The following is a 26233-nucleotide window of genomic DNA, read 5'->3' on the forward strand; positions in this document are numbered from 1 at the left end:
GAAATGTTACAGAAGTTGGGGGCGTATGTCCGTATCGTTCTCTGAGAGCAAACGTACGCCTTGTTCTCCCCGAGTGAGGAAAGTAGGAAGTCCGTCTGACCTAACCCCTCCTGTCCTCTGATGTCCATCTAAACCTGTCAGCTTTGTTTTTTACTCCATCGTGCAAATTTTAGCCTCAACTGTCAGTAATTCTTGTCCGGAGCATACGGCTCTCGAATGCTCACTTGAGCGGAAGTTGACAAACGAAGTCGAGTCGTTACCGGAATCTAGACGCTGCCATACTAGCGAACTAGTACATCAGACGATACACTTGTCCAGATGTTTTCCGTTGAGCAATTCGCAGGGTGATAAAATTTCATATGATAGCGGAGGCTTTGTTATCTTTTTAGCTGCTCTTTATACCGTATTATGTTGTATCCAGTTTCACAGACGCTCCTGTCAATCCAAAGAAACATACAACTCCTCAGGTTGTGTACCATTAGTGTTGTAAAGCAGGAAAGAAAATTGGTTGTATAAACCAGTTTGAATCTGCATATATCACCTTAAATTCTCAGACCTTTAATTTGTTGAACGTGGGATTAATTTTGGCTGATTTTGACAGAATTCAAAGAATGCTCAGCGAACCAAGACAACATTGACTGTTGCAATAAAAATTAGATTTCATTAAAAAACAGCTCCAAAAAGTGCAGAGGTCATTTTTTCAGATGGTTTCGGATTTCACCTTAAAAAAGGCCATTTCAATCAATCAACAAATGAAAGCTCCTTTCTTTGTAGTGCGAGATAAAGTGATGGTCAGAAAACCACGACACGGGCCCGTGTAACTAAGATAAACAAATTCCCATTAAGCTCAGCGAGAAATCAGGTTCAACTAGAGCAGAAAGGAAGATACATAAAATAGGGAAGTGAGTACAAACTCGCCCACTGGACAAGCAATTCCATTTTTTTTTTCTTATCTGCCATTCGCTAAGCGATTTGTCTATTTGGAAGGATGTTTAATACAGAGAATGAAGTCAAGCCGCTCAACTCGCGGAGACAGCGGTGGGAGTTAGCCGCAGCTGCGGTATCTGTTGATATTTTAACAGCTAAGTCCAAGCGAGATACTGTTCCTCGTGAAGTCTTGCATTACAGACTCCGCCTTGAGGCCGTTTGTGCAAACGTCTAGTACAAACTACTACGAGGATCCGATCACTCTAAATTGAGAAAACGCCGAGGACCATTTCCTTAAACTCATCATTTGTTCAATCTCAAGGCAATTCTTCAACAAAAGAAATACAAACTGCTATAATTGTTTTAAATATTGCATTGATGCCTTTGATTAGGACCGGAAAACTCAGACACTGCCAAAACAAATTACAGAAAAACGACTGTTTCTTGAAGTCCAAAATTACACAAATCGTTAAAACGATTTAGTTTGGCATTTTTACGCATTCCATGACACTGTTTTTCATGAGTGGTCAGCCAACTGCAATGTACCAGAAGACAAACATAACAGAAATCCAGTTTGGGCCAGATGAACACTGGAAAGAGACAATCGATAGCAACAGGTGGGCACAACGGTCAGATAGAGATAAATGATGACAAGCCATAAAAGTGGGCATCTAGGCAGTCGTATCCATGAACCAGCGACTGGTAAACCATTCTCAAAACGACTATTCAGACTGAACAACGAGAAAAGATGTGAATGTCTTGGCTTTGAACCATTTTCTCTCGCAATTTTCCTTTTAATCTTTAATGAATACTATATGAGGGTACTTTTTCTCGTGTTATGCATATACACACCGTCTCTGTACAAACAGATAGTGTAATGGTATCGCACACGACTCTGTGTGGGACCGGCGTTTGACCCCAGGCCACAGTGAATGACCCCACTGTAGTCGTGAATATTCTTCCGGTAAGATTACGTTATTTCCAGTTGTCCAGTGTACGTTCCCGAGGTTTCTTGTAAAATTAAGTAATGCTGAAAGTCTATTTTAAGAAACTTACGTAATGAAAAGAAATTTCTACAAGAGTTGTGGGCTACAAAAGACGGGCCCTGGCAGACAACAAGGACAAGAGAGAGCAAGAGAGAGAGGCACACGCACCAAGAGAGATTCTGGAAGGCAATTCTACCGTATAGGCTATGAGCAGTCTTTGACTTGTTGACTTCTGCACCATTGTAGCCTGGGTGGTGAGCTGTCTGGGGCGCGACACTTGCAAATTTGTCTAGACCAAGTGAAGCACAGAGCTGAATTTTGTTCCGGAAGAGACAGTTTGTGAACTGAATCAAGTTCCAGTTTGTGGGATGATCAAGTCCCGTATTTGTGATGGACATCACCCCCTCGCAGTTTCGTATGGAGCCCGGTCATTCTTGTGGCACGTGGTCTTCGTCCGCATTGCAGCTCATTTTGCACCGTCATGGACTGATCTGCTTTTCGCCATCTGTGGAGTCCAGTGTTGTACCTGCCAAGCTTTCGTTTGTAAAATCATCTTGTTTATTTTCTTGGTTCTTTATCACAGTAACCTAGTTCCAATCAGCCGTTTCTTGTTACCTTTATTTTTGTACATGCTAAGTGTAACGTTCTCATTAAAATCAAAAATGTTTGTTTGTTCCTTAAATCAGTGTTATCTTGTTTGTCTTCTTTGTTGCATCGGGGAAAATTCAAGTTTTAGAATAATTACTACTCTTAAGTAGTTCGAAGTTTCTCGGATCGTAACACTGGATAACACTTCATAAGTCATCGGCCAAGCTTGGGTATATAAGAAGGCATTTTCGTGCGCAGACATGGCAGCGCTCAACAATTTGTAGGCGTACGTGCGCCACTCACTTGAATTGGCCCTTCACTTCCAAACCTGTTGCAGCGCAAATAATGGCGTGGTCAAAAATAGCAAGCGGGCGTTTATTCCTCGTCGATTTCTCTCCCGGGCTCAAAAGGGGACCACAACACTAACAAATCTGTTTTGAATTAGTTTGAATGGGGCTATTTTTGGATCTGGCTTACAAAGTAACACCATCAGCAACCGAGGCCGCAACAATGCCGTGTTGTCACGGCAGGAGGCCGCTAAAAGTGTCGTCCTTGAGGCAAACTTACGTGTGCCCACAGTCATGACCGAATCCATTTGCATATTTGTCTCCAAACCTCTTTTTAGTATTTCGTCGAGCACAAAACATCTATCATGGTTGATACCAATATCACACATAACTAATAAATGCAGAAATAGTTAGAATACAACAGTGGGTCCATTGTAAAAAATAATGTTACAGTTTCAAAGTGCTATATGTATTTCTAACATCAAATTCGCAAGTGTTGTACATGTCTTTTACATAGGAATTATAGATATTTTAGCATCGATATCAAAATTGTGCTTGATTTAGACTACAATCTTTGGATACTTTAAGTTTAATATATGTTAAAATTAGGATTAAATTTTGTTCCTGGGTGTTCATCTAATACATTTTTCTTATGATAACTTGAGGTCCGGACATTTTTCGGTTTATTTCTAGCAAACTGTGCGTGCTTATTTTTACAAGCATTGTTGAGACCTCCGCGGGCTTACATAGAAAGAACTCTAGTTGCACTTGTAGCATATTGAAGTCTTGAAGTACATTACAATGTTCTTGAGAAATTAACCAACATTTTCGCTATCCAATGTCAAAGGCAAAAGCATTGAATAATTTATTGCAAAGCAAGAGTGGCATAGTTATTTTCGCACTGATAAATTAAAAATATCATTTCAATGCAAATGACGAAGTCGTTAATGATTCAAAAAGGCAGGGACGCTTTGAAAAAAAAACCAGCAAAACCATAAGTCATATTAGTCAGTTTGACGGCACGCGAGATATCAGAGAAAGCAAGCGAGTGATGAAAAGCTTGTCTCCTAGCAAAGCATAACCAGACACGGTGTCCAATTTTCACCATGCCGACGACCAACACAACCTCATTAAATCCTAGTAAATTAGTTTGTCCATACCACTACAAAAATGCCTGAAGATATCCAGGGAGGGATCCTTTTGGTCAGGCCGCATCTGTCACAGGGTTGTTCTATAAAAGGTTCTAGTATTAACAGAATTGAGTAACAGCAAGTCGAATAACCTAGCACGAAGAGGAACGCGGTGCACGGTTTTGATGAACAAACACTCTCAGTCACTAAGACACCCGGTCCTTTTTTTTCTCTTCTTTTTTGGGTTTTTTGTCTTTGTTTCTGTTAAGAAAAAAAATAATGAAATTAACAGAAACTAGCGCATTACCAAGTGTTTTCCACGCCATACCTGTCTACGTAATAAATATCTAGTAAATTCCGCTGTGATTCAGTGTAAATAACGATTACACTATTTACCATTTCCACATGTTACCGTTGTCCCAGAAGGTAATTTGCACAACAATGTGTGCCCAAGTTAAACTAAACCGCGAATTGTCAACTGTACATTCATTCCGCTTAGCTAAGAGTTTTCTAATGGCTGTGACGTAATGAAACCACGCTATCTGTTCTAAATCTCAGGCAGTGTATTGTATTAGGTACTAAAAGCTGTTTTAGTTATGTTTGATTCGGTGTGCTCAGCATCATAGTCGACATGAGGACAGATAAGTGCGGATGATAAACTCCGAATTCAACATCATATCATGCACTATATTCACGTTTCTATTGACATACGTCTTACACCAGCCCGCGATAAATTAAATTAAACATTTGAATTTTTTCCATCAGCCGCCATCCTCGAGTGAGCTTCTTCTTTATGTTTGCTGCGTGCAATTGTATACGTCACAATGTTGATGAATTTGCCATATCTGACATTTCAGATCCCATTTCATCAACCCTTTACGGTATATGTGATAGCCGTTAAGGAATTTCAGCCTCACATCACGAGTGATTATTTGTCGCCCTTGGGATGTTATAAATACACGTGTTTCCCGGTCGTTGACAAATAAAGACTTACCATTAATACGGCCTCCATGTTTTCCTCTACCGAACTTGGAATAAAATCCTTTGTTAAAATGTGATCATACAATTGATTCCTGCAGGCAAGGTCTCTGGCAGCGGGTTGGAACTGGGAGCGGATCACTTGGATCCAACCCGCACAAACGACAGCAGAAACTCGCGTGGGCTCAGACAATTCCACCAAAAACCAACTATACGAATGCGGCAATGGCGCCCAAAACACCAGCGAATGCTGGTCGCTTTTGTACTTTGTTCCGATTTGCAAAATATCGGCGAGGTCAGGGTGTCCCAGCAAGGCAGTGGAGCGTGCGGGACGCCACTCATCAATGGGCCGTGTCAATGGGACATTTAAACCGGGAATTTGGTCCTGACAATCGCATTCAATGCTGCAAAGCAGCCTCCAGCAAGAAAGAAATGACGATGTAGATTGCAACGTGAACTAGGAAAAATTGAGGAACTTTTGTTGACTAGCTGAATTGGGACGATCATGTTTTGCATCTATCGCCTACGTTCGAACTCTCCAAGTAATTCCAAAGATAGGCATCCTTCAAAAAAATTATGGGATATCTCTGGTGACTATCTCTCCTTTATTTACACCCCATATGCGAGGCATTTGACTTTGTTTACTTCCGTATAATATTGGGGCAAAAATTTACAATGCCACTTTTTATACTTGTACTCTGCCCTTGAAGATAATTATGTTTACATCAAGGCGTTAAGGTCTTTGCGCATGTGCAAATGATTGCACTGTACCAACTGACGTGTCGTCGAATTTATTACAAAAACCCTCCATTAATAAATCAGGGAAAGTCAGAAATTTAAAACAGCTTTCTTGAAAAGATCTGAGATTTTGTACAGCTTACTGGTATTTTAACGAAATCAATGCTAAGATAATGAAGAAGTAATTATTATATCCTCGCTCTTCTCTATCCAAATTTTCTGGAGAAGTGCTTAAATTAAAAAAACTTGGCTATGTCATGTGCACATCGCCTGTGCTGCTTTGAGAGGCTTTGTTCAGCTTCGTTCATTTAATTATTGAAAAAAAAATCATGAAGGGGAAGAGATGTGAAGAATATAGCTGCCCAAGTACGAGACAAAGCTGCTCATGTATTTTAGACTAGGGCATGTTTAGGCTAGGGCATATTTACATAGGTTGTTGGTAGCACCGTATACAAGAAGCACAAGAACCTAAAGAAAACGTGTACCTCCTCCACACCGCTTTGCGAGTTGCAACTTAAATTACAGCGTACTGTGCCCGTGTCCGCAGCGAGAACTGCAGAGGGCACATTCAGACACCCTCGGAATAACACAAGCGTGGGTCGATACCAACATTGATTTGTACAACCAAATCACGACCCCTCCCCCCGCCATAACCCTCATTTTCGCTACAATCGATGGACGCTGGTTCGCCACAGCCTCGGTTGATATCTCGGGAAAACTTGATAACTTTCCGTACCAAATATCGTCTGAAACTCAAAACGCTCCAAAGGTTTCCTCAGTATTTCAAATTCAATTTCTTGAAGGGGAAACCCAATTCCCAGCCGACAGACGGCAAACGCACTCTCTCGAACTCAGGGAGGACTGTATGGTCGTTAACTTTGTGGTCCTCTTAACAAAGACTAAATTCAACGAAAAGCCTACATGAAAGTATTGCAAAAGTCAGCTTTCTCTAAACTCGTCCATTCCTAAAGTTTCTTTCAATCTTCAAGGCAGAAGATATAAAATATCGTAGCTGTAAATATTTTTGGCATGAGAATTTAGTCTGTTTTAGAGAACCTTAAACTTGGTAAAATGAAAGGTGTCTTCATTTAGTTTAAATAAGAATCTTTGGGGGTTTTATCTCAGAAGGGTTTCATATTTCGAAGTAAAGTTATAAAAAATCTGCATGGCAATATTCTAGTAACATTGTTATGGGGCAAAGCTCTTGGATCCAAACATTAATTATCGGAAAGGTGGAGTAAGTGCTCAACCTTTGACCTTCCCTATCCAAAAATAAACCCTTATCTTTTGGCATATAAACATGGACTACTCCCTTTGCTAGCAACTTGGTTAAAGGACTGCAATCTGAACAAACTTCTGTCGAATGGTTCATTGTTTGAATAAAGGAAACGATAATGCAGAATCTGGTCCAATAAATAAACTTTAGACCGGTATAAATACCTGCTTCCTTCAAAATGAAAGCTATGATGTCCAATTAATGCCAAATTAAAGACTGTATTTGCGCCCCTGGTATATATCAGTGACTCGGAATCGAAAACAGAACCGAAAATAAATTAGCATAGGCAAAATGTATTTCAAAAGGCGTATCCAATTGACGGAAATCCATTTTACAAGGACTAAAAGATTCCATTAACATGATTGGATAATGAGTATGCTTCATATCTGAAGCTGAGTACATCACATTCCTCCGAGAAAATGCTGTCGGCTTCCACAGGCAAAGAATGAAGTGGACCAGTAAATTACTAGTAAACCGAGAGAAAACCCTCAGGAGACAGACCCCCCTTGGGGTCTTTGTATAGAGGCACAGCAGATACGAAAGCACGGCGTGACGATAATGACATCGCCTTATTTTCAAAAAGGTCTATTGAAAAAGAAATTAGAGATAAAAATGCACACCTCGTGCATGCACCAAGCACTATTCAAATCAACATTTCAATCTCTACAGACGTTTCCACTTTTATTTATTTATTTACTTACTGGGTAGATCCCCAAAATGTTACTGTCTCACTTTCCACCCCAGATAATCAAACAGTAGACAAAATTTTTACCTCTGATTATTTTTTTGGGTGTGGTATTTAAATTTTAATTTAATAATTCGGCAATTAAATTCAACTAAAATTCCCTAAAGGACTATTTTTACGAATGCATGACGAGCTCTTTAAACATTAAAATGAAAACATCCAAAATGAGAAAATTCTGCCATGTAATTTCATTTTCCTACATTTTTCATTTGAATTCATTTTGTCATTTCATTTTTTTCATTACATGTCAATTTGTTTTTTGTTTTTGTTGTTTTGGTTCCGCCTCATCAAAATTTGACGCATGCACTCTGACCTATGCCCATTTCTAAGTTACACTCCGCATGCTTACCCAAGATTAGTTAAACGGGACGTAACAACATAGAAGACGACCGGTTGCTTTCTTCTGATCATTGAAGGATGAACTGCTCACATAATGTACTACTTCCATGCCACGGAGTAACAAAGACGCTTTGAGGATGTTCAGAGGCACGTGGGATATTCTAACTAGGCCAATATTAGATAAGCTTCAAGATTAATAAGAAAAACATAGTTGAGAAGAGGAGAGGTTATAATGCTCCCCCCCTCTCCCGCGCCCCTCCCGTCTCCCGTGAGTATCTCTTCACACACGGCCATGTCTCGGCAACTTGTCACGCTCTTGGCTCGTCGAGCTCCCTATTCGAGTTCTTCGGTTACGCTCTGAAAAGGCGGGTGGGCTTATTACCCTACCAATGAACGGGGAAGGGTATACACATCCCATCGGGCACTGTGATTGACTTGCTCGGCCGTTATGCGTGGCACTACCTGGACTTTACCATTGTTGTTGAAATGAATGTTTCAATATCATGCGGAATTGACATCGTATAGATATTGCCATATCCGCTCAGCCGACATTGTCACGTTCCCCAAAGGGGATGTGGCAATCAATGTGAAGCAAGTTTCAACGTCAAAGGTGCCAGACTAATTTAGCTTGATCGCTCGCTTCATATGATGCAAGATATGGGGCGGAGAGAACCCCCCTCCCTTTGTGTGGGTCATTTTTTGATCGAAATCTCAGGAATTCTTTACAGACTTCTGGGGGATGTGTTTGGTAACAAGAGTCTAAAGTGTGTATAGGGATTGGACATGTGGGGGGGTATCCATCGGCCCCATATCGTGCACGGTATCGCTTGCTTAGATAAGGATGCTCGTAAAATTGTCAAATGTTGGGTACGTACAGGTCAAACGGCCAAGTTTAACTTGCATGTTCATGTAATGAAAGAGAGAAACATTAGACCTACTTAATGACCTACTTTCCTTCCCAGGGAACTTTCAAGACAAATCATATAAGCAACGGTACAATAGATTCGGATTTTTTACCAGCTATAGAGAATACCTTACATAGAGAATACCTCGTGTATAACTGTAGATCCTCCCTTGTGTAACATCGAGTACTTTATTCTAAATTGTGCTTTTTCACATAAAACTGTTTGGTTTGATCACATTCATAGATTAAGTGACGTGTTATTGAGGTACGACGATTGGTTACAATCGGAACTACAGAGATGAAACATCGCCCGCCATTGGATAGGTCTGTCATGCCAAAGGATTTCACATCCTTCGACTTCGTACGACAGCAACAAAGCAAGATAAATATCACTGTCCAGCTTGTTCACGGGGGAAAACTGAGTCTGCAATCATGAGAAGCTAGACACCTAGTGCTCCTTCTAGAATAAACACATTTAAATCAACCAAAATTAACAGGAAACGAGAACGGCCGCTTAAATACTTGATAAAATCACTGCGTACTGACAGTTGTGGTCAGACGTACCAAGCAATCATGATAAATGTTTTGTGTTATCCGGCCAGGATTGTCCTCACTTTTGCCCGGGATGAAGAACACAAATTATTGTTACCAAACAAAAGTGGAGTTTGTTTACAGGAGCGCACGCATTTAGCGTTTTAACAACCGCGACTCTTTACACAAGGGTAAACAAACCCTTTGTCAGTCTACATCAGCAATTACTTTGGCACTTGAAAACTGCAGAACTACATCAAGTTATTTTAGCTGTCCTTGCCCACGTCCGCGAGTCTGTAATAGAAAATTGGAAAACCGCGACTTTCAGAAGACGTATAACCAGTGGTACGCTTTGTTTGCCAGGCACTTTCAGAATCGCTAGATTCGATTAACAATCAAAGCAAATTCGATGGAGTGTAAACAATGCATTCATGATGTTCGTTGGCTAAAAGCATCGTACCAAGCTTTCTAGCCTGCGAACTCAATTATTCCTGGGTGAAATTCATGTCGCTGAATTCCAGCTCCCTCTTAAGAACACTGTTTATTCACGATTTGTAACAACATTATACAGAAGCTTACATTTTGAACATGTCAAGTATAAAAGTGGGCCTGAAGATTGGAGTGTCGATCCCGATAGACTCGTTCTAGACTACGAAGACATTCGAACACTGTTAAACGTGTTTACTCTTACCTCTATGATCTTTATTTTCGACAATCTCGTTTTGCACAAAGCAAATTAGCACCTTTTTCTCAGGTGCTATTTAAAATGCCTGAAAGTTCATCGTGACAAGTCGTCTTGGAAACTACCCACCATATCTAATTTTTGTTATTAATGTTCACACTTTGAAAGAATTGTGCACCGCATAATGATTCAAACCTTCACCTCAGCCAATTGTTCGTGCAACAAAACACATGGCCTCTGCTTATTAATTATTTATCTTCTCCATCACGCACTTGGAATTGCATGTTCCTCTATCCAGCTGTATCCCCCTTGCCTCAATGATGCACTGGAGAAAAATACCTCCATCTGTCAATATGCATCTCTGGTGACAGCGATGTAAAATACATAGCTTGTTTTCTTTCCAAGGCGCTAGGAGTCCCTGAAAAATTCATAGCTCGGTACACCAGGTCATCGGATTCTCCTTGCAGTAGTGCATAGTGATGATAAATGACTTGAATATTATGACGGAGAGGATGGCAGGGGGGGGTAAGCACGAGCACAGAGGTACTGCGGGCAAGTCAGACCGTGTTTGGCAAATGGCAACTATTTATCTCACGTTCTCATCCGTCAATTCTGTTTTTTGATTCCATGCCCGTCCAATGGGATCAGCGGATTAATTTATCAAGTCAGTCTGTTTGATTGCGAACACCATGCTCCAGAGCTCGGTACCGGTCGAAGAGAATACTTGTCTGTAGGTCTGGTTGGAAATTCCTCCCACGTGTTGGCAATGTGCCAACAGTATTGTGTACTCGTCCACACCGGATGGTTGCTGGAGTATCTTTTTTTTGGGGGGGGGTGGTCATGACATTTAACTGTGAACCTCAGGGACGTCCAAAATGCAACGGCATTTTGTGTACCATTACCTGCTTCCATCTTGCCACCTGTTTGCTGTAAGTTCCCCCAGCCGGCTGTATGTTTGCCTTGATTCTGCACGATCTGCTTTCTCTTTGTTTTGTTGATTTGGCCACTGGCTCGCAGAGATGTAAACGGCTTGCAGATTGAATTTCTTTCCACCAAAAAAGCACGAACGGCATTCGATGATATACATGTATTTCTACTCAGAAAGTAAGAGAACCAACATGCAAGTGCAGTCGACGGGTCAACTAAAATGTAATGGCCGAAAGGCATCCCAAAACTCACATACTTCCCTATCATGATGTAGCTATCGTTTCCTTATTGACTCAAGACGGACCTCGATATCCATCCATAAATTAGAATCAATAATGTGCCTGTTATGCCACACGGGAGAGAGCGGCCCGCAAGAACGAAGACACGGTCACGTTCTAGAATCGAAATCGAACGTGACGCTCCCTAAGTCCTCCCCGAATGAGGAACCTTTCCATCGGGGAGGGAAAGGGCTCTGCGTGCAACGCACGACGTGTGGTCGAGACTGCGCTTTGGCCATTAGCAGGCCGCGACGAAACCTGCTTCGCATCTCTTGCTGCGAATTACGGGCGACATAGGTAGACAGAGTGGAGGTGTGTTTGTGCCTGTCAGAGAGAAAACATTTTTAATTGGGTTATGTTCGGTAAAAGTCGCCCGGCCTGTAACTTAAGGAGAGTACATCCACACAACAGAAGAATTCAATCCAATACTTTTCATTCAAGTTGAAGGGTATTCGATTGAGCACTTCGTGGTTGTTTCCACTGCTATTTTATCGGGACAATAAAAGATTCTTGATGAACGACAAACCAAGCCAAGTTAGCTAACTCTTATACAGCCGTAACGTCTGGACCGAATTCTCTACGGCTTGGACAAAAATAATGAAGTCAGACAAGCGACGGAAGAAGACTCCTTGATTCAATAAATCAACCCAAATTTCTTTCACAAGAGTTTTATTCTCAAGTTTAATAAAATACGCAATTCAATACGACGGTTGAACCTACGACGATAGAGCTAGACACATAAGTAAGTGTGAGCTGTAGTTTCATCGCATGTAAGATGCCATTTGTCAAGCGGCCTCCCTATGCACAGTGTACTGCTGCACAGACAGCAGCAAATTACGATACCTCATGAAAATCCTAATAACTTGGCCAAAAACCTCGCCGTGCGTTGCCATGGGAATTGATCGCATGCAATAGGTTTGAATTTTTATTGGATTCGACCAGGGGAGGGGGAAGAAGCCCAACTCTGGATGAGTACTTCTGTTATTTCTTGCAGACAGGGGAATTCGGTTTGTGTTTGTAGGTCGCTTTTGTGGGATTTTACTAGCAGTAGGATCACATCGGCATAAAACAAAAACAAAAAGCTACATCTTAAAGCTTCTAGAGGTACAAATCCCCCCCCCGGATTTCGCTGCACTAACACCCACGCTACCACTTATAATTACCAACTGCCAACTGCGTACGCCTCCGTTCATCCGTCCGAATATTCAGAGGAAGCAATTTTTCTACAGCTGGGAAATGGTTGGATAAATACATGGTCCTCATGCATATGGTAAAGTGCTCAATTGATGCGAGTAGATAACTACAGCGCACAGAGGCTTTATTCTTAAGTGCTGTTTCCGCCGATGTTTATGCCCTTTCCTCCATGAATGGCGGATTGACATAGTATTCTTGTTATCTTCGCGTATTAGCCAATTGGAAGGAACAGGATAATATAATTTCCACTCCATGTACTGCTTGTTTTACTCACTACAGGTCCAAGCCTCGCTAGACAAAATATTGGACTGTGGGTAAAACTTTGATGTACTTATATAATTAACTGTTTGCGAGATTTGGAAATCACTGATTTTCTTCTTTTTTTCAAACTACACGTTCGTTATTTTCCTGTCAATCACTTTGGGTCTCTACACCGTTTCAATTCCTCATTATTCTTAACATTAACATGCACTACGGAGACTTCATCATTACCTGCTTGTGCCGCGCACGCGTACCTGACAAGCCTACACCGCAATATTCACGTCAAAAGCCGAAACCTCGTGTACGTTAAGCGCGCGCATCCCCTTACACACACACTCACACACAGGTCAATCTAAAACGAAGGATATCTCTGCTCTAATCCATCCTCGATCAGGAATCTCCCTCGGGCCAATATTTATCCGGTTTTTGCCCCCGTATCTTTCATTTTCATAACACGGTGAATAGCCGGTGTGAACGGACCCCACGTTCCAGCGCAGCACCGACAGCACGACAAGGACACATTTCGATAAATGCTTACTGAGCTTGCGGCGATGAAATACGCAAGATATCGCTCCGCGGAGTAATTGGTCGCCCTGACCAGGCTACTTGACTTACGTATTTCCAACTTTCAAAAGGTTACCCTAATATTCGGCAAGGCAACGCATTGAGCGAATTTGAATAAAGGAAAGGACTGATTTTCAATCCTCAATTGGAAAAAATATATTAACGTAATTAAAGTGATAGATGTATTGCACTCTCAACTAAATGAGATGAGATTTAGTAGCCACATTTCTTGGCCTGTGGCTTCCCTACAGCCATTATAACTTTGCAAAATACGAAGGTCGATGACTTACTTCAATTGTAGAAGGCCAAGCCATAGCGACTTCCTGTTAAGATGAGTAGCTCCAATCAATGCCTTCTTTTATCCTACCGCGTTTCAACTTATAAATCCTGCATATATGAAAGCCTGATCCTATGCTGCATTATTCCTTCTGTCTATATTACGACGCCATGAAACAATAATGTAACACTATGCATAGAAGATTCATGATGTCAAGAATAAGGCATGTCATCCAGGAGCGTACTGCTAGACCCTAGTGTTACCGGGGTAACCACAGTCCTCTTTCCGGAGAGAACTGAAATCCTCAGGATTTGGTCATTTTCACGCTGAATTACATGAGGGGCTTTCTACCCTAAAGCTACATCTGAATCTGTTGGCTATACGGATAGGTCTAGGTCTTCACTCCATTGGAAATGCGCGGAGATGCGCAGACAGTAGACCTAGCCATAGCTCTGGAAGCTCGTTTCGGAAACGCCTAAGAGTGTGATGCTCCTATCACAGATAAAATTCATACATATAAAAAAAACACGCCCTTGGCTCATGTCGTGCCAGTGTGGACAGCAGAGTGATGCCTGGGACGGCCGAATTGGTCAGTGAGTGGCTGAGCGAGATATCATCCGCAGTGCATTTCCAGATCAAAAAGACTTGCATTTAGTACTGATTACTAATAATGAAATCACAGGTGCATGTTCTTGGGATAATGCACCAACTACGTTAAAAGTAGATAACCTTTCTAACAGCTGAAGTAATGGGAAAATGTTGCGGTTGCGATACTGAATCCCGGTTAATTTCGAAAGTAAGTAGAACTACTCATGATGCAGTCATTGGTGCAATTACGCTTTTCAACGCGGGTAATTCTCTCCCCTTTCGCCCTTTAAACCAAATAAAAGTGTGTCTACGGGGGGTTTTCGTCAAGAGCAAAATCGAGTGGATGTTCGTGGGGGCGATAAATCGGTAAGGTGTGTTTGCCTAATACGAACACAACGAAGATGGCCCACGTTCTTGGGAAACAAAATCGTCATCGGGAATTTTCAGGGGTAAAGGGTAAAAGCTGAGAATGATAAAACGGAACATTTTTGCTGGACGACGAAACGAATTGTCGTCATTAAGTCTGAGTCGGCCAATTTCTTTCCCTTCCCACAGAAAGCTTCAGCTAATAGTCTCTGTCGTTAAAAGGTTAATCTTTATTCAAACATATCAAAACGTGACTTTCAAATTAACCACAATCGAGAGAAAAGCCTGAAAATGGTATCAATCAACGAGCTCAATCGTGTCTCACCCTGAAGCATTCCGTCGGGAGAATTTGATCTTAAAGTAACTTTCTTTTCAAATCTGAACTTCAGGCACACGTAAATTTTGGCAAGGTGTAAACATCCCATTAGTGAGCGGGGATATTGGACGCGCAGGTATGCCGTACGAGGTCGTGGCAGCGCAGCAACGCAGTAATGCTTTCCAACTCCTGTGACCACGCACCAGAATCATCTATGCACTCGTTAATACACGTGGAGCATCGTGTGCACAGCGAAACAACTGGTTTTCCTCATGCAACAGAGCAAAGAAATTTGCTGATCACAAACGACGTGAGACTGTAAATCATCGGTGTAGAACTTCTGTTCATTCAGATAATCAGTGCAAACGGAATTCCGTGTCAACTTTTTGTACGGTCGCAGATTTGATTATTGCGTAAAAGGTTACCAAACATTTTCATTACAAATAGCGTAGACCGCTAACAAAATGGCATAATATAATTACGTTCACATGTGATAACTTTAAACGAAAAGGATTTACCCGGATTTACGAATCGTTAACGTCAGTCGGAACGGCCGAGATTTCACCAGTCAGGCACACTGGACATGACTCTCGAGTTCACTAACTCGGAAACTCAGGAGAAATTGGATATCAATTTCGTTGTCTTGGTTACAAATTAATGCGACAGGATTCGTCTCGTTTTCAATTTCGAAAACAGAGAGGTCGTTTACACTCCATCCCCATGTGAACTGCCCGGGTCAGTGCAATATTTCTGCACGTCTCTTCGTAATAATGTAATGCAGCAAAGCACGAATATTAAAGCAATTAGGCCTACATGTACAATGCATGCCTGATTAATTCTTACAAAAACGCTACACAACATGAATTGGCAGTCTGTTCCCATTTTACAATGTACCTTATACACTTGACAGCTGGGTACAGAGCTATGTTTTCCACCCTTAATTGATTTTTTATTAATAAAAAAATATTTGCATGATATGTAGTGTTGTTGAATACATGCCATACGGGTGAGACATTTACATACAACATATTAATGTGATATATCCAAATGGTAATTATAAATGACAATCGAAATAAAAAATGGCACCTTGTGATAAAGGTATATTTTCCTTCAGACTGGAATATCAGAATGCCGCGCAATGAAATCACTGACAAAATCGAACGCGTCTGCTTTATGTCAAACAGGCTAGCAGACTGACAAAAATAACGTTGTGTCTGAAAATGTAAACTGTTCTATTCGTTTTTGATATTGTTTCAAATTACGCACAGAATTTGGCTAGAGGGGGAAGTGTTGACATGACGCTGCCCAAGGCCCATCACGCCACTTCACACGTGATATGTTTCTTTTCTGTTTTTCTTTCCTCTTCTTTTAATATGACGTCATTTGGATTAACACAGTTTTCCCCGTCGCACACAAAAAAATACGACCTCGTAATTGATCCACGTTGATCGTCAAGCATGTACGCCAGCAAAATAAAATTCATCCTAGTCGCTGATCGAATTTCAACAAGTGGGCAGATACCGATCCTGGCTTGGAGACGGGACCGAGGGCTATCCAATACCGATCACACATCGGCCAGGACCATCTGTACCCTCTACGCGATGCTGTATCTCCTCGGCCTGGTCAGGTATGGAAATCGGCTTGGAGAGAGTGGGCCATTAACTGCAAAGCTTTTCGACCTCTCCAAGCGGCTGTGATTACGCCACTTTTAAACGTAATTTGTAAAAATAACCAAATTTCGCAATATTTGGAATCTTTGAAAACTTGTTCGTAGAATGACGTTTGTCTAACGACGAATGGTTTATAATGTGCAAACGCCTGTAAAGCCAGTTCCATTCAACTTTTTCAAGCAAATATTAATAATTGACAAAGACTCTTACACAAGCTGGAGTCAGCTACAGTTACGCAAACGCCACTCCCAGTATACATGGGATAAAATCCGATTGGAATAATCTGTCATTGCGGTCTTTCGTCTGGAATGATTCCTGATCGAGACTCAAAATCATCAATAGCACAAAGACGCAATGTAATTCCATGTGATCACGGATGCGACTAATGAGCAACGGATAAGATTGTCACGCAATAAGCGCTTATAAAAAGCCAGTGCCTTGTGTAAAAGAGAGAGTTTCCATACGAAGTCAGAGTATGATTTTCATTTTTCTCAGCCACGATTTTATTTGAAAAGTGAGCCAGGACACACCTCGAGAGCTGTCCCTTTCGTACATCTTGCAGATGCGACTTGATGCATCAGTATATTCACACTGCTCACGTGTTCAGCTAGGAACATTACCCGTCCAGAAACCGTAGCTTAAGATGTCGAGAAATCACGAGGTGTATGGAAATCCTTAGTCGTTTGATTTTTTTTATTGCAGAGACAATGCCCTGAACTATTTAACCATCAATTCAATCCCAACTTACTCATTTGTCATCAATTGGACGAGTCATTTGAGGTAATATGCCAGTGTTTTGGTTTGAAGAGACAGCAACAAATTTCACTACGGATTTGAAACCAAAAAATCGTAGCAAAAGGAAAGCTACCATGGGTTTGGCAAATCTCACATCCTTGGTTGAGGATACAAAAATCTCCTACCTACCTGTCGCTCGTGTGCTCCTGGTATAAATTATACTCCAAATTGTCGACGACAGGGCAGCAGTAGGAACTCGGCAGGGACACCGTTCAGCGTGGAGTTCTCTGCTGTGTTGGTTTGACAACAATGTATCTATATATCGGCCGTCGCTGGAGGGGTCTAGTGAGGATGTTGCGCACGAGCCTGTGTAGCCTCGCGCCGCGCAATGCCACGATTTTCCGTATTAATGAACCGGTGATGGAGTTGGAATTGGCAATGAGGCGTTCGCATTCGGGGCTTGGGTAACGTATCGTAAGCGAATCTCACTCCAACTATCGGTGTTGGCCTGTCAGTGCGTTTCGCGTGGCTCCAAAGGAAATTTATGCAGCAACGGAACCGAGCGTGACGGCCTTTTTTTTTCTTATCTGCAAGTCCACCTTTCATCCATCGACTGTTTGCATGGTCAATTTAAACAGCTTAATTGGTATACCAAAGTAAATACCACAGGCTTCTGTTTCTTATTTGATCCCATTACTTTGCAGAACCTGCCAAAAGTCCTGATGATTAAAGTCCCTCCCCGCTGTCCATTATTCAGGGATCGCAATGGGATTGTACGAAAAGGTTGTGCTTGTAATGAACTGGGCCGAATTAAAGCGCTCTCACGTTCCAACGCAGAGTCCGGCTCACACAGGACGCGTGCGGACGAGGCTTCCCCACTCCCCCTTGACAACATTACACGTATTTGATTTGTGCTCTCTGAGCCTGAGGCTTATGTGGGTCAATCCGTGTGTTTGCACGGCTTAGGAAAATCACACATCAGATTGAATATGGGTTTAATCTAATAATCCGATTTCAAACCGTCTTGAGTTTCTTCTATACCATCAAATCCTTTCAAAGCCATAAGACATTATGTGTGTCTTTCTTTTTCAGAGGAAAGTTTCGTGGAGGAGCAAAGTTGAAACTTGAATACTTCAGTTTCGTTTAAAATAAACAAGATTACTAAACGTTCTCACACCATGGATCTCAGACTGAAGATCCCGATAGAACAAACCAAAAAGGTTTGGTGTTATCAGTAAAGAACTACAAACGTATCAACAGCAACACAATGCAAACTAGACTTTTTTTCTAGACCAGATGATTCAGATGTAGAATTTAATCGATCCTGACACTCTCGGTGAGTACGAATTCATCGACTCCGGTGTCAAGTCGTGATCGATTATTCGGCGCACACCAAGGCTACTTGAGTGCTCTCCTTTCCGTCCCGATGACAGAATCGATACGGATTCACTCAGTAGGTGTACCGGCGCACTGACATCGCTGTCAGCTCAACATTCGATTATCCCCGAGAGGCAATCAGCTGCCATGCTCACTGCTTCACGAAGCAATTCCAAATATTATTTGAGTATAGTATCTAGTTGATTGAGACTAATGTAATGTTCAAAGGCAAACGGTTCTGTGAACATTTGGAAGTGCACTGTAAAAGAAAATGCACTCAGAACTTCAACACATTTCTAAACACGTTTCTTTACACACATTTTAACACGTTTTACAAACTACATATTTAAATATACAATTGAAATGTGTTTCGGGATGTGTGTAAATGCTTAATGGATTTCAAGAAGCTCAACGTAAACCAAGGAAAAGCGTTAAGCATTTAAACAGGTTTCTAAGCGCACTTCAATGTGAAATATCTAAACATGTCGTGGGTTAAACTCGTCAGGGAGTGAGTACACAAACCGTTTCAACTCTAAGCGCTAAAACAGCACTTAAATGAGAGCCCCGTCCTTTCACTTGGTGGCAGCAGATATTAAATCAAAAATTTGAATAGATCTTAACTTCCTGTGTTGCACCTCTTGACCGAGATTTCACAACTGAAGATGATCTGAATACGATATTTGGTTGATTTGTCAAAGTCCAACAACAGATACCTAAGAGTAGCCAAGAGACACGACGTCAATTAGACCTGTTGCACGCTGTCCCTTAACGCTGGCTATCAGGGAACTTGAAAATCAAGTGGAAAGGCTGCAGAGTTAAGATTCAGGAAGGCATGTTCTAGTGACATGCTGCGCACAGTTGACTGTCTGATACTGATAACGCAACGGTGGCTTCTTCAAGTGCATACAGTTTTTACACACGTCAAGGATTAAGTTAGTGATAATGCCAGTTTCCCATTACATGTACCTCGAATGATTTGTACCAGCCGTGAGACAAAATGGGTGAACTTTGATGGCGTCACGGCTAAATGTTAACAAGACCACGATCAAAACCATATAAGTGGTTTTGAAAAAAAGGGTGCTCTAGAAATAAATCATTTATCAAACAGGCGGCATTGTCGAGGGCATGCATGCGACATTTCCAGGGTAAAAAAACCTGTATCAATCATGTGGACCACTAGCGGCGGTTACACATCTGAGCGACTTGGGTGCAATCAATCTTGGTTAGCATAACCCACTGTTAAGTGGGCATGCACGGCGAGCGTCCATCAAGACAGGAATTACAACCTTTGCGTAATGCTTCCATCACCGCGTTTTCCTCTGTCTACTCCAGCGCCTCTCTGGTCCAACAACCGACGCGTGTGGAGGAGTCGCCTTTCAGGATGTAGGTCTATCCGATGGTGGATATTTCATGGGAGTGAAATAGCGAAAAGAAATGACACAGTTTATTCATAAATGGCACCGCTGATATTTAATGTACGATCCAATCAACACAAAACAATATTTTATTACGGTAATTACATCGCGCACTTCGTACTGAATACTTCACGCTGAAAATGCAAAAATACCTCTACCCTTCAACACTATATCACTATTACAGCGTACTGACATAAAGATGCACTGTTTCCAAGTAAATGACATTCAGAAATAAATTTAAAGGGCTACTAATCAGACACACAGGCCCACATCTTGAAGTCTCGAGAGATATAAGGCATTTCCATTAATGGTCATATCCATGATGACCACCGGTGCTTGTGGCGGGCCTTGTTTTCCTGAAGAATCACGCTCCATCCATTTGATTAAATGCGTTCAGGCTGGACGCATCGGACCATTGCATTTGGACAAGAGACTGACGGTAGGGCGGCAAAGAGCGCCTTCGGGGCTGCCCAAAATCAATAGTTGGACAACACTCTGGTTTGATTGCTGGCACTGGGCCGACAGAGGGTGGGACAAGGACAGCAAGACGCCGTGGGCCACTTTTATTAGATGTTGTGTTTTGATAAGATCTGCTACAGATTCTTTACGTTCAGACGCAAATGAAGAGCAGGCACAAAGACAAAGCGACGGCGCCCTCTGGCGATTCGCTTCACAGGGATCACGAAGAGGGCGTTGTCGGGTGAGACGCTTGCGGTCGAGTAGTCGAAGCGAGGCGTGGCTTTATCCCGGCACATGCTGTCATTGGTTATTTTATGAGAGAACAATGAATGTGTTGATTCATCACATCTCTGACACCATTTGTAGAAGAGGTGGCGCGAATGCCCAAAGCACGATGCTTTGCCATAGGTGAGGTGTCTAGGTAACGGGATCAATGGAGAGAAGAGACACATGAATTCCAATTGAGTTTGTGGTCAATCACCACGCACGTTTCCTGGTAAGCTCATGGCACCGGGAGAAATGCATGTTAAGTGCACCGGCATAGGATGGCTCCACCGTACAGTTACTTTGATTGAACTATAACGTAACTGTTTTAATTGGACCTTTTCCCTGACAGGTTTACAATAGGGTGTCTCGCTGAGAAGAGGTCTTCAAACGTCCCACTGCATGAAAGCATCGACTATGAGCAACGCGTGTAGCGCCCTCTATAAACGTTTTGAGGTGCGCGTTAGTACTTCAGTGATTAAGTAACTGTAAGACTTCGTGCTCCATACGCTCTTGAGTAATTGACGGCATCACATTTCCCCTTCTTTGATCATACGAGACATTCATTGATTTCCTGCATACGTATTTTACCTGGAATTTACAGTTCAGCGTACATTTTACAGCGTGACATGAGCTATCCTATGTGCAGGCATTTGGTTTTGTTTTACTACAAGTAGTTCATACACGGGAATGCATTCTTACTGTGGAATCAATGAATACTGAAAACGTAAATACCCGCAGATTGGCTACCATGCATATTCAATTTGAGATAAGAATTGCCGATCAGAATGGATCTGCAAGAGTAGGCCAACATGTATTGCGTTTTATGAGTTCACACGGGTATGACTGCAAAGGAACAACTGCTGCAGTACTTTTTGTTGACAGAAAAATAACAACCAAAACCAACGACCAGCAACGAAGATGTGCGCCGAGGAAGATTAATTCCAGGCATGTGTGGGATGTGGACTAAGCCTGTGCCATTGACTCTCATAGCGTAAAAGACTGCAGTGATATGTGTCGAAGGTCAACCCGTTCTATGATGAAATCACGTGCCAACTCTGGATCTCTAGGTCAAGATGTCAACTTACATATTTATTGCTCCTGGGAATATAGCAATACTGCGCAGTGTCGGAAGTGACTATGGACCCAGGAGGGACTGAGTGGCATCAATCATAGAGCAAGTGCTGAAAATCTGAGAATTGTACATGCCAGCCAGCTAAAGCTATAACCAGAGTCCATCAAATACAAACAGTCCACATAGAGATTGATATTAACCTGATAATGCTTTCCAGGTTTTGGGTTCAACATACTGACGTGCACTGAGGAATTCAACCCAGCTATTCCCGAGCTTCCAAATACAAGTCATGCATTTTCATGATAATTTGCGAACTCTGAGGTATCTTCCAGAAGGAATAGTGCCATTTGAGAAATTTGAGTCCGCAAAATGCTAGTTTGAAAGTAAAAAAAAAATTGACGCCAGCTTCATGATAATGCCTTTACAAAAGCAATCAAATATTTGGATTGCATCAACTTGTGCTTGTATATAGAAATCCCCGGGACCCATGTAACTCCTACCAAACTTGTTTAAAAGATTTAAGATGGTATGAATTGCCGATAGAGCCCAGACAAACTAGAAAATCTGTAGCAATCTAAAGGAGGTTCCTGATGTTTGCTGCTTCACCTCTTGATCTGTAAACCTGTAGGGAATATCTTTCGCGCCAAGTGTCAGTCATTCAGTGTCAATTGCCGATGTGCTTTTAAGCCAATTGAGAGAAGTAATGAAACTATCGCGCCAGAAATCTTGACTATTAATCGCAAGACACAGTCATCAAACTAGACGTTCTTCAGAAAGTAGGCAGGCCAATCCCCCAGTCAGCTTGATGAAAGACGACGATCACGTACCATCAAAAAATGACGACGGTGTACGGCTATAGAAGTTATTCAAGTCGGTCGCATCTTGCATCAGAGCATGTCCCGTGGACATGTACTGCTGAAACCGCCTGCGAATCCTGTTACACTACGTGCGCCCTCAATGTCAAGGTGCAATGGATTCTTCTCCACTCACGATGAAAGCCTTGTTTTCAACGACAATCGAGACACACATAATCGGGGTAAATGATCTGCTGGAGACCTATTTGAGCCCCGAGCAGGACCAAGAGAGGACGCAATTTTCCAAGCAACGGAGGCTCCTTTGGTCGGAACTGCACTTCGGTGGTTCACAAACAACTATGAAATGCACGCGTTACGGTCGCGTAACTAACAGCACAATGACTCACTACCGACCAACATGGCTCTTTTCGACCGATGAGGGGGTGCTTCTGCACAAGGCGGATACCGGCCTTGTGAGCTAGTTCACAGAAACGCAATATAATATTTGGCCGGCTGGATTCATCGTACACTGTTTTTTCCTACTTGTACCTCCGTGGTACGAGCAGCATAAAAGCCAGATTAGATGCAAACACCAAAAAGGGTTCAACAGCTGTCCTTGACCCGTGTAAATTGCGTGGTCGTGTGTGCTTAAAAACATCAACATACGATCAACCTTGGGACATGTGTTTCTATGTACATGTACCAGGAGGTGGAATCGCTCATGTTTAAACTTCATGGAAACAGACTGTGTATACTTACACAGAACCACATAACTCTGGGTTTCGTGTGTCGTGGATGTCGGAATTGACAGATTGAGATTTACAACGCACTGTAAATGTCTATTTTCAGCGATTTTGCGGTTCTGCTGTATTCCTGTGATAAGAATGTCTTTTCATTGCATGTGGCTTTCCATATAAGCACATTATTCTGACAATAATCCAAACACCCTTCTTAAAAATTGGGAGGGGGTAATTTTCACACCTAGAGACAGCCTGTCAGTTTGCGAGTCAAGCGGAACGGACGGGCCAGCGTGTTCCGATACGCCTGGAGTGTTTGTCGCCACAAATGCATGTATAACTATCACTCGATCCCAAATTAGATCACGAATTAAATATTGAATCCCGAGCAACTAACCTTGACCTCACCATTCTACCAACAGCTCTAAATTATCGATTTTCAGTGAAGGATTTTTTCCAAAAGAGGAAAAAAAGCTGGTCATGATTTTGTAAGAGTTACACTTTGTTATTCCTGTGCATTTGGCTAGCTTAAAATTTACGGTGCGTGTCAGAAACGGGAGTAAGCACTGAATTGGTTAATGTCAAACAGGCTAATAATGTTGCAAATTTTATGACCACTGGGCTGTCGTCACTTACATACATCATGTCCTTTTCAGTGCCCAGTACACGTAGAAATTGAATCAAATGAAATTTCGTATTACTCCTCTCTCGGTATCGATCAACAATACACACAGTTAACATTATGCGTTTGTATTTGCACGATAGTAACCACTTCCTGGTAACCAGTTTGATAATCAAAGAGATTTCTGTCAACAATCACCGAAGTCCCATGCACCATTATGTTTTCTTGAACAATGGCTACCTCATACTCACATCCGGTATACAAGTGTATGTGCTTTAGTACAATGATCATCGATCACTGTCCTTTCCAGGAGGATGGAAACGTGTCATTCTAGGTCAGTGACATAGATTCCTCCATTCTGAATGTCACAGTACACAAGTTTCAGGGACTGATATAATGACCGAAGAAGTGCAAAAGTCCCCCACAGCTTGCGTGGGTTGGGCTGATCGTTCACTAAAAATGGACCGCTTCGCATTCTGATGTGCACGTAGTGCGTGTTGCTGGTTCGTATGAAAACATGACCGCAAACCAACTAGTGAGAAAAATATGGCCAACTATGGTCAATTCTAGGATGGCTCATTTCGTGTCCCTCTATGGACTGCCGTTTGGTAAATTACACCCCCTTTGCATTACCAGTCTCATGCAAACAAAATTCGGCTGCCCAGCACAAACCACCCAATGGTGCAAATCGTTTGACCAATTAACTCTCGAGCTTGCTGGGTCTGAAAAATCTCAACCAATTCAAACATACAGATCCAACCAATCAAATCTAACCATGTAATTTGAAGACACTAGACTAGCCACACGTGACTGTGAAACACATACTCCCACAGCGTGTCCGAAAGGCGAGACAATTTTCACCATTAGCTCGATTTTGTTCGGCTGCCCTGCAATTTAATCACGTCGCTATCACACGAGCACCTGCTCACAAAGTCGCCGATATTTCCCTTTGCTAACTGTCTCGGTGTGAGATCGTGTAGATGATGATGATATATTGTCTGCTCCAAATGACAATAGATTTGGGCAAAGCCGTAAGGAGAAAATGACATTTCAAATTAGTTTCACTCTGAACAACTCAAAAGTCAGGCAGGCATATACTCAAAGACTTATACATGTACTTTCCTCAGTAATGTGATGTACTTCGGAGGGGGCGTATTTCGTGTCTCAACCAGTGGACAGTTTTTGTTTTACAAGACAGCGGAGGTACTATCTCAATGCTTCAGCCTACCAGAAACGATACGCATTGGGCTAATGAAGCGATGACTGCATGGAAACAAAATATTGATTTCGTGATTTCGATGAAAATATAATGCGTCCACATTATTCAGAGGAAGAAATAATCAGCTTGACCTCTCAGTCTGAATAATCCTAGCATTACATACCCTCCAGTTACTCTGGTAGATTGTTTGAAATTTTCCATTAAAATAGAATTTTTTTTACTACAAATAAAGTTACAAATACTTTAAGACAAAGGTGCAGAGTTTATCTTTGTTTATTTTATTAATATTTTACCATTTGTATTACTTTAGTGTAAAGTATTTGCTAACAGGTCAAACAAGAAAACTCACACAATTTTACTTCTGGCAGTGGAAATTGATTCTTGTGTTTTCCAATAAGGTATCGGTAACACGGCTCTTTCTGAGAGAATCATTTTTTCCCAAATTAAAGCATAAATCAAACTGTCAACCTATTTCCTTCGTGTTCTCTATAATTATCCTTTCAGAGTGCACCGGCGCGCCGTTCAGACGCGACGTACTTGCCTGTAGTAATCATGTCCGAGGGACCGAATCACAAAAAAACACACACACAACTGCGCGTATTTTAATAATCAGTCTCTTGGTAAAAGATAGACTGCGATAAACTGGGTCGGCTCAATTGAAGAGCTATAAATAAGACAAATACATATAGGTCCGAAAAAATGAGAACACTCAGTCGAAAATACCGCTAATTAGTCGAGGTAACGTTTAGAGCTATATGTACACCAAAAAATCAGATTTTAAAATTATAGTAAGCGGCTCTATTGATCAGCATTCATTAACTGCGCCGCACACCTAGTGTACACATTCTCCCCAACGGCTGGAGAGAACACAAGGCTGACACAATATCCTACAACACCGGCCCTGAATGTAAGGAGAGTCCTATGCCAGGGAAGGGTTCCTAGTAGGCAGAGTATCGAATGCGTTGTGTGTTCCCGATAAAATGA

General features: G+C 41.9%; 1 protein-coding gene across 3 annotated transcripts in view; it reads right to left on the reverse strand.

The window, feature by feature from the left end:
• Window positions 1–26233, reverse strand: part of LOC110974889 (corticotropin-releasing hormone receptor 2-like) — a 64813-nt gene that overhangs the window by 23405 nt on the left and 15175 nt on the right. The window contains exon 1 of one of the 3 annotated variants that reach the window (XM_022226891.2): window positions 17477–17764. The exons of 1 other annotated variant lie outside the window; for it this stretch is intronic. Coding sequence is in view for 1 of the 2 variants with exons in the window: in XM_022226860.2 (XP_022082552.1) it covers window positions 4913–4930 (18 nt within the window). In the remaining variant the exon portion in view is untranslated. Of the gene's footprint in view, window positions 1–4912; window positions 5437–17476; window positions 17765–26233 lie in introns of those variants that run through there. One more of the 3 variants, XM_022226860.2, reaches the window with a different exon arrangement.

The sequence above is a fragment of the Acanthaster planci genome, linkage group LG17, assembly GCF_054643075.1.
Source record: "Acanthaster planci isolate LZ-2023a linkage group LG17, COTS_SCS, whole genome shotgun sequence".
Classification (NCBI taxonomy): domain Eukaryota; kingdom Metazoa; phylum Echinodermata; class Asteroidea; order Valvatida; family Acanthasteridae; genus Acanthaster; species Acanthaster planci.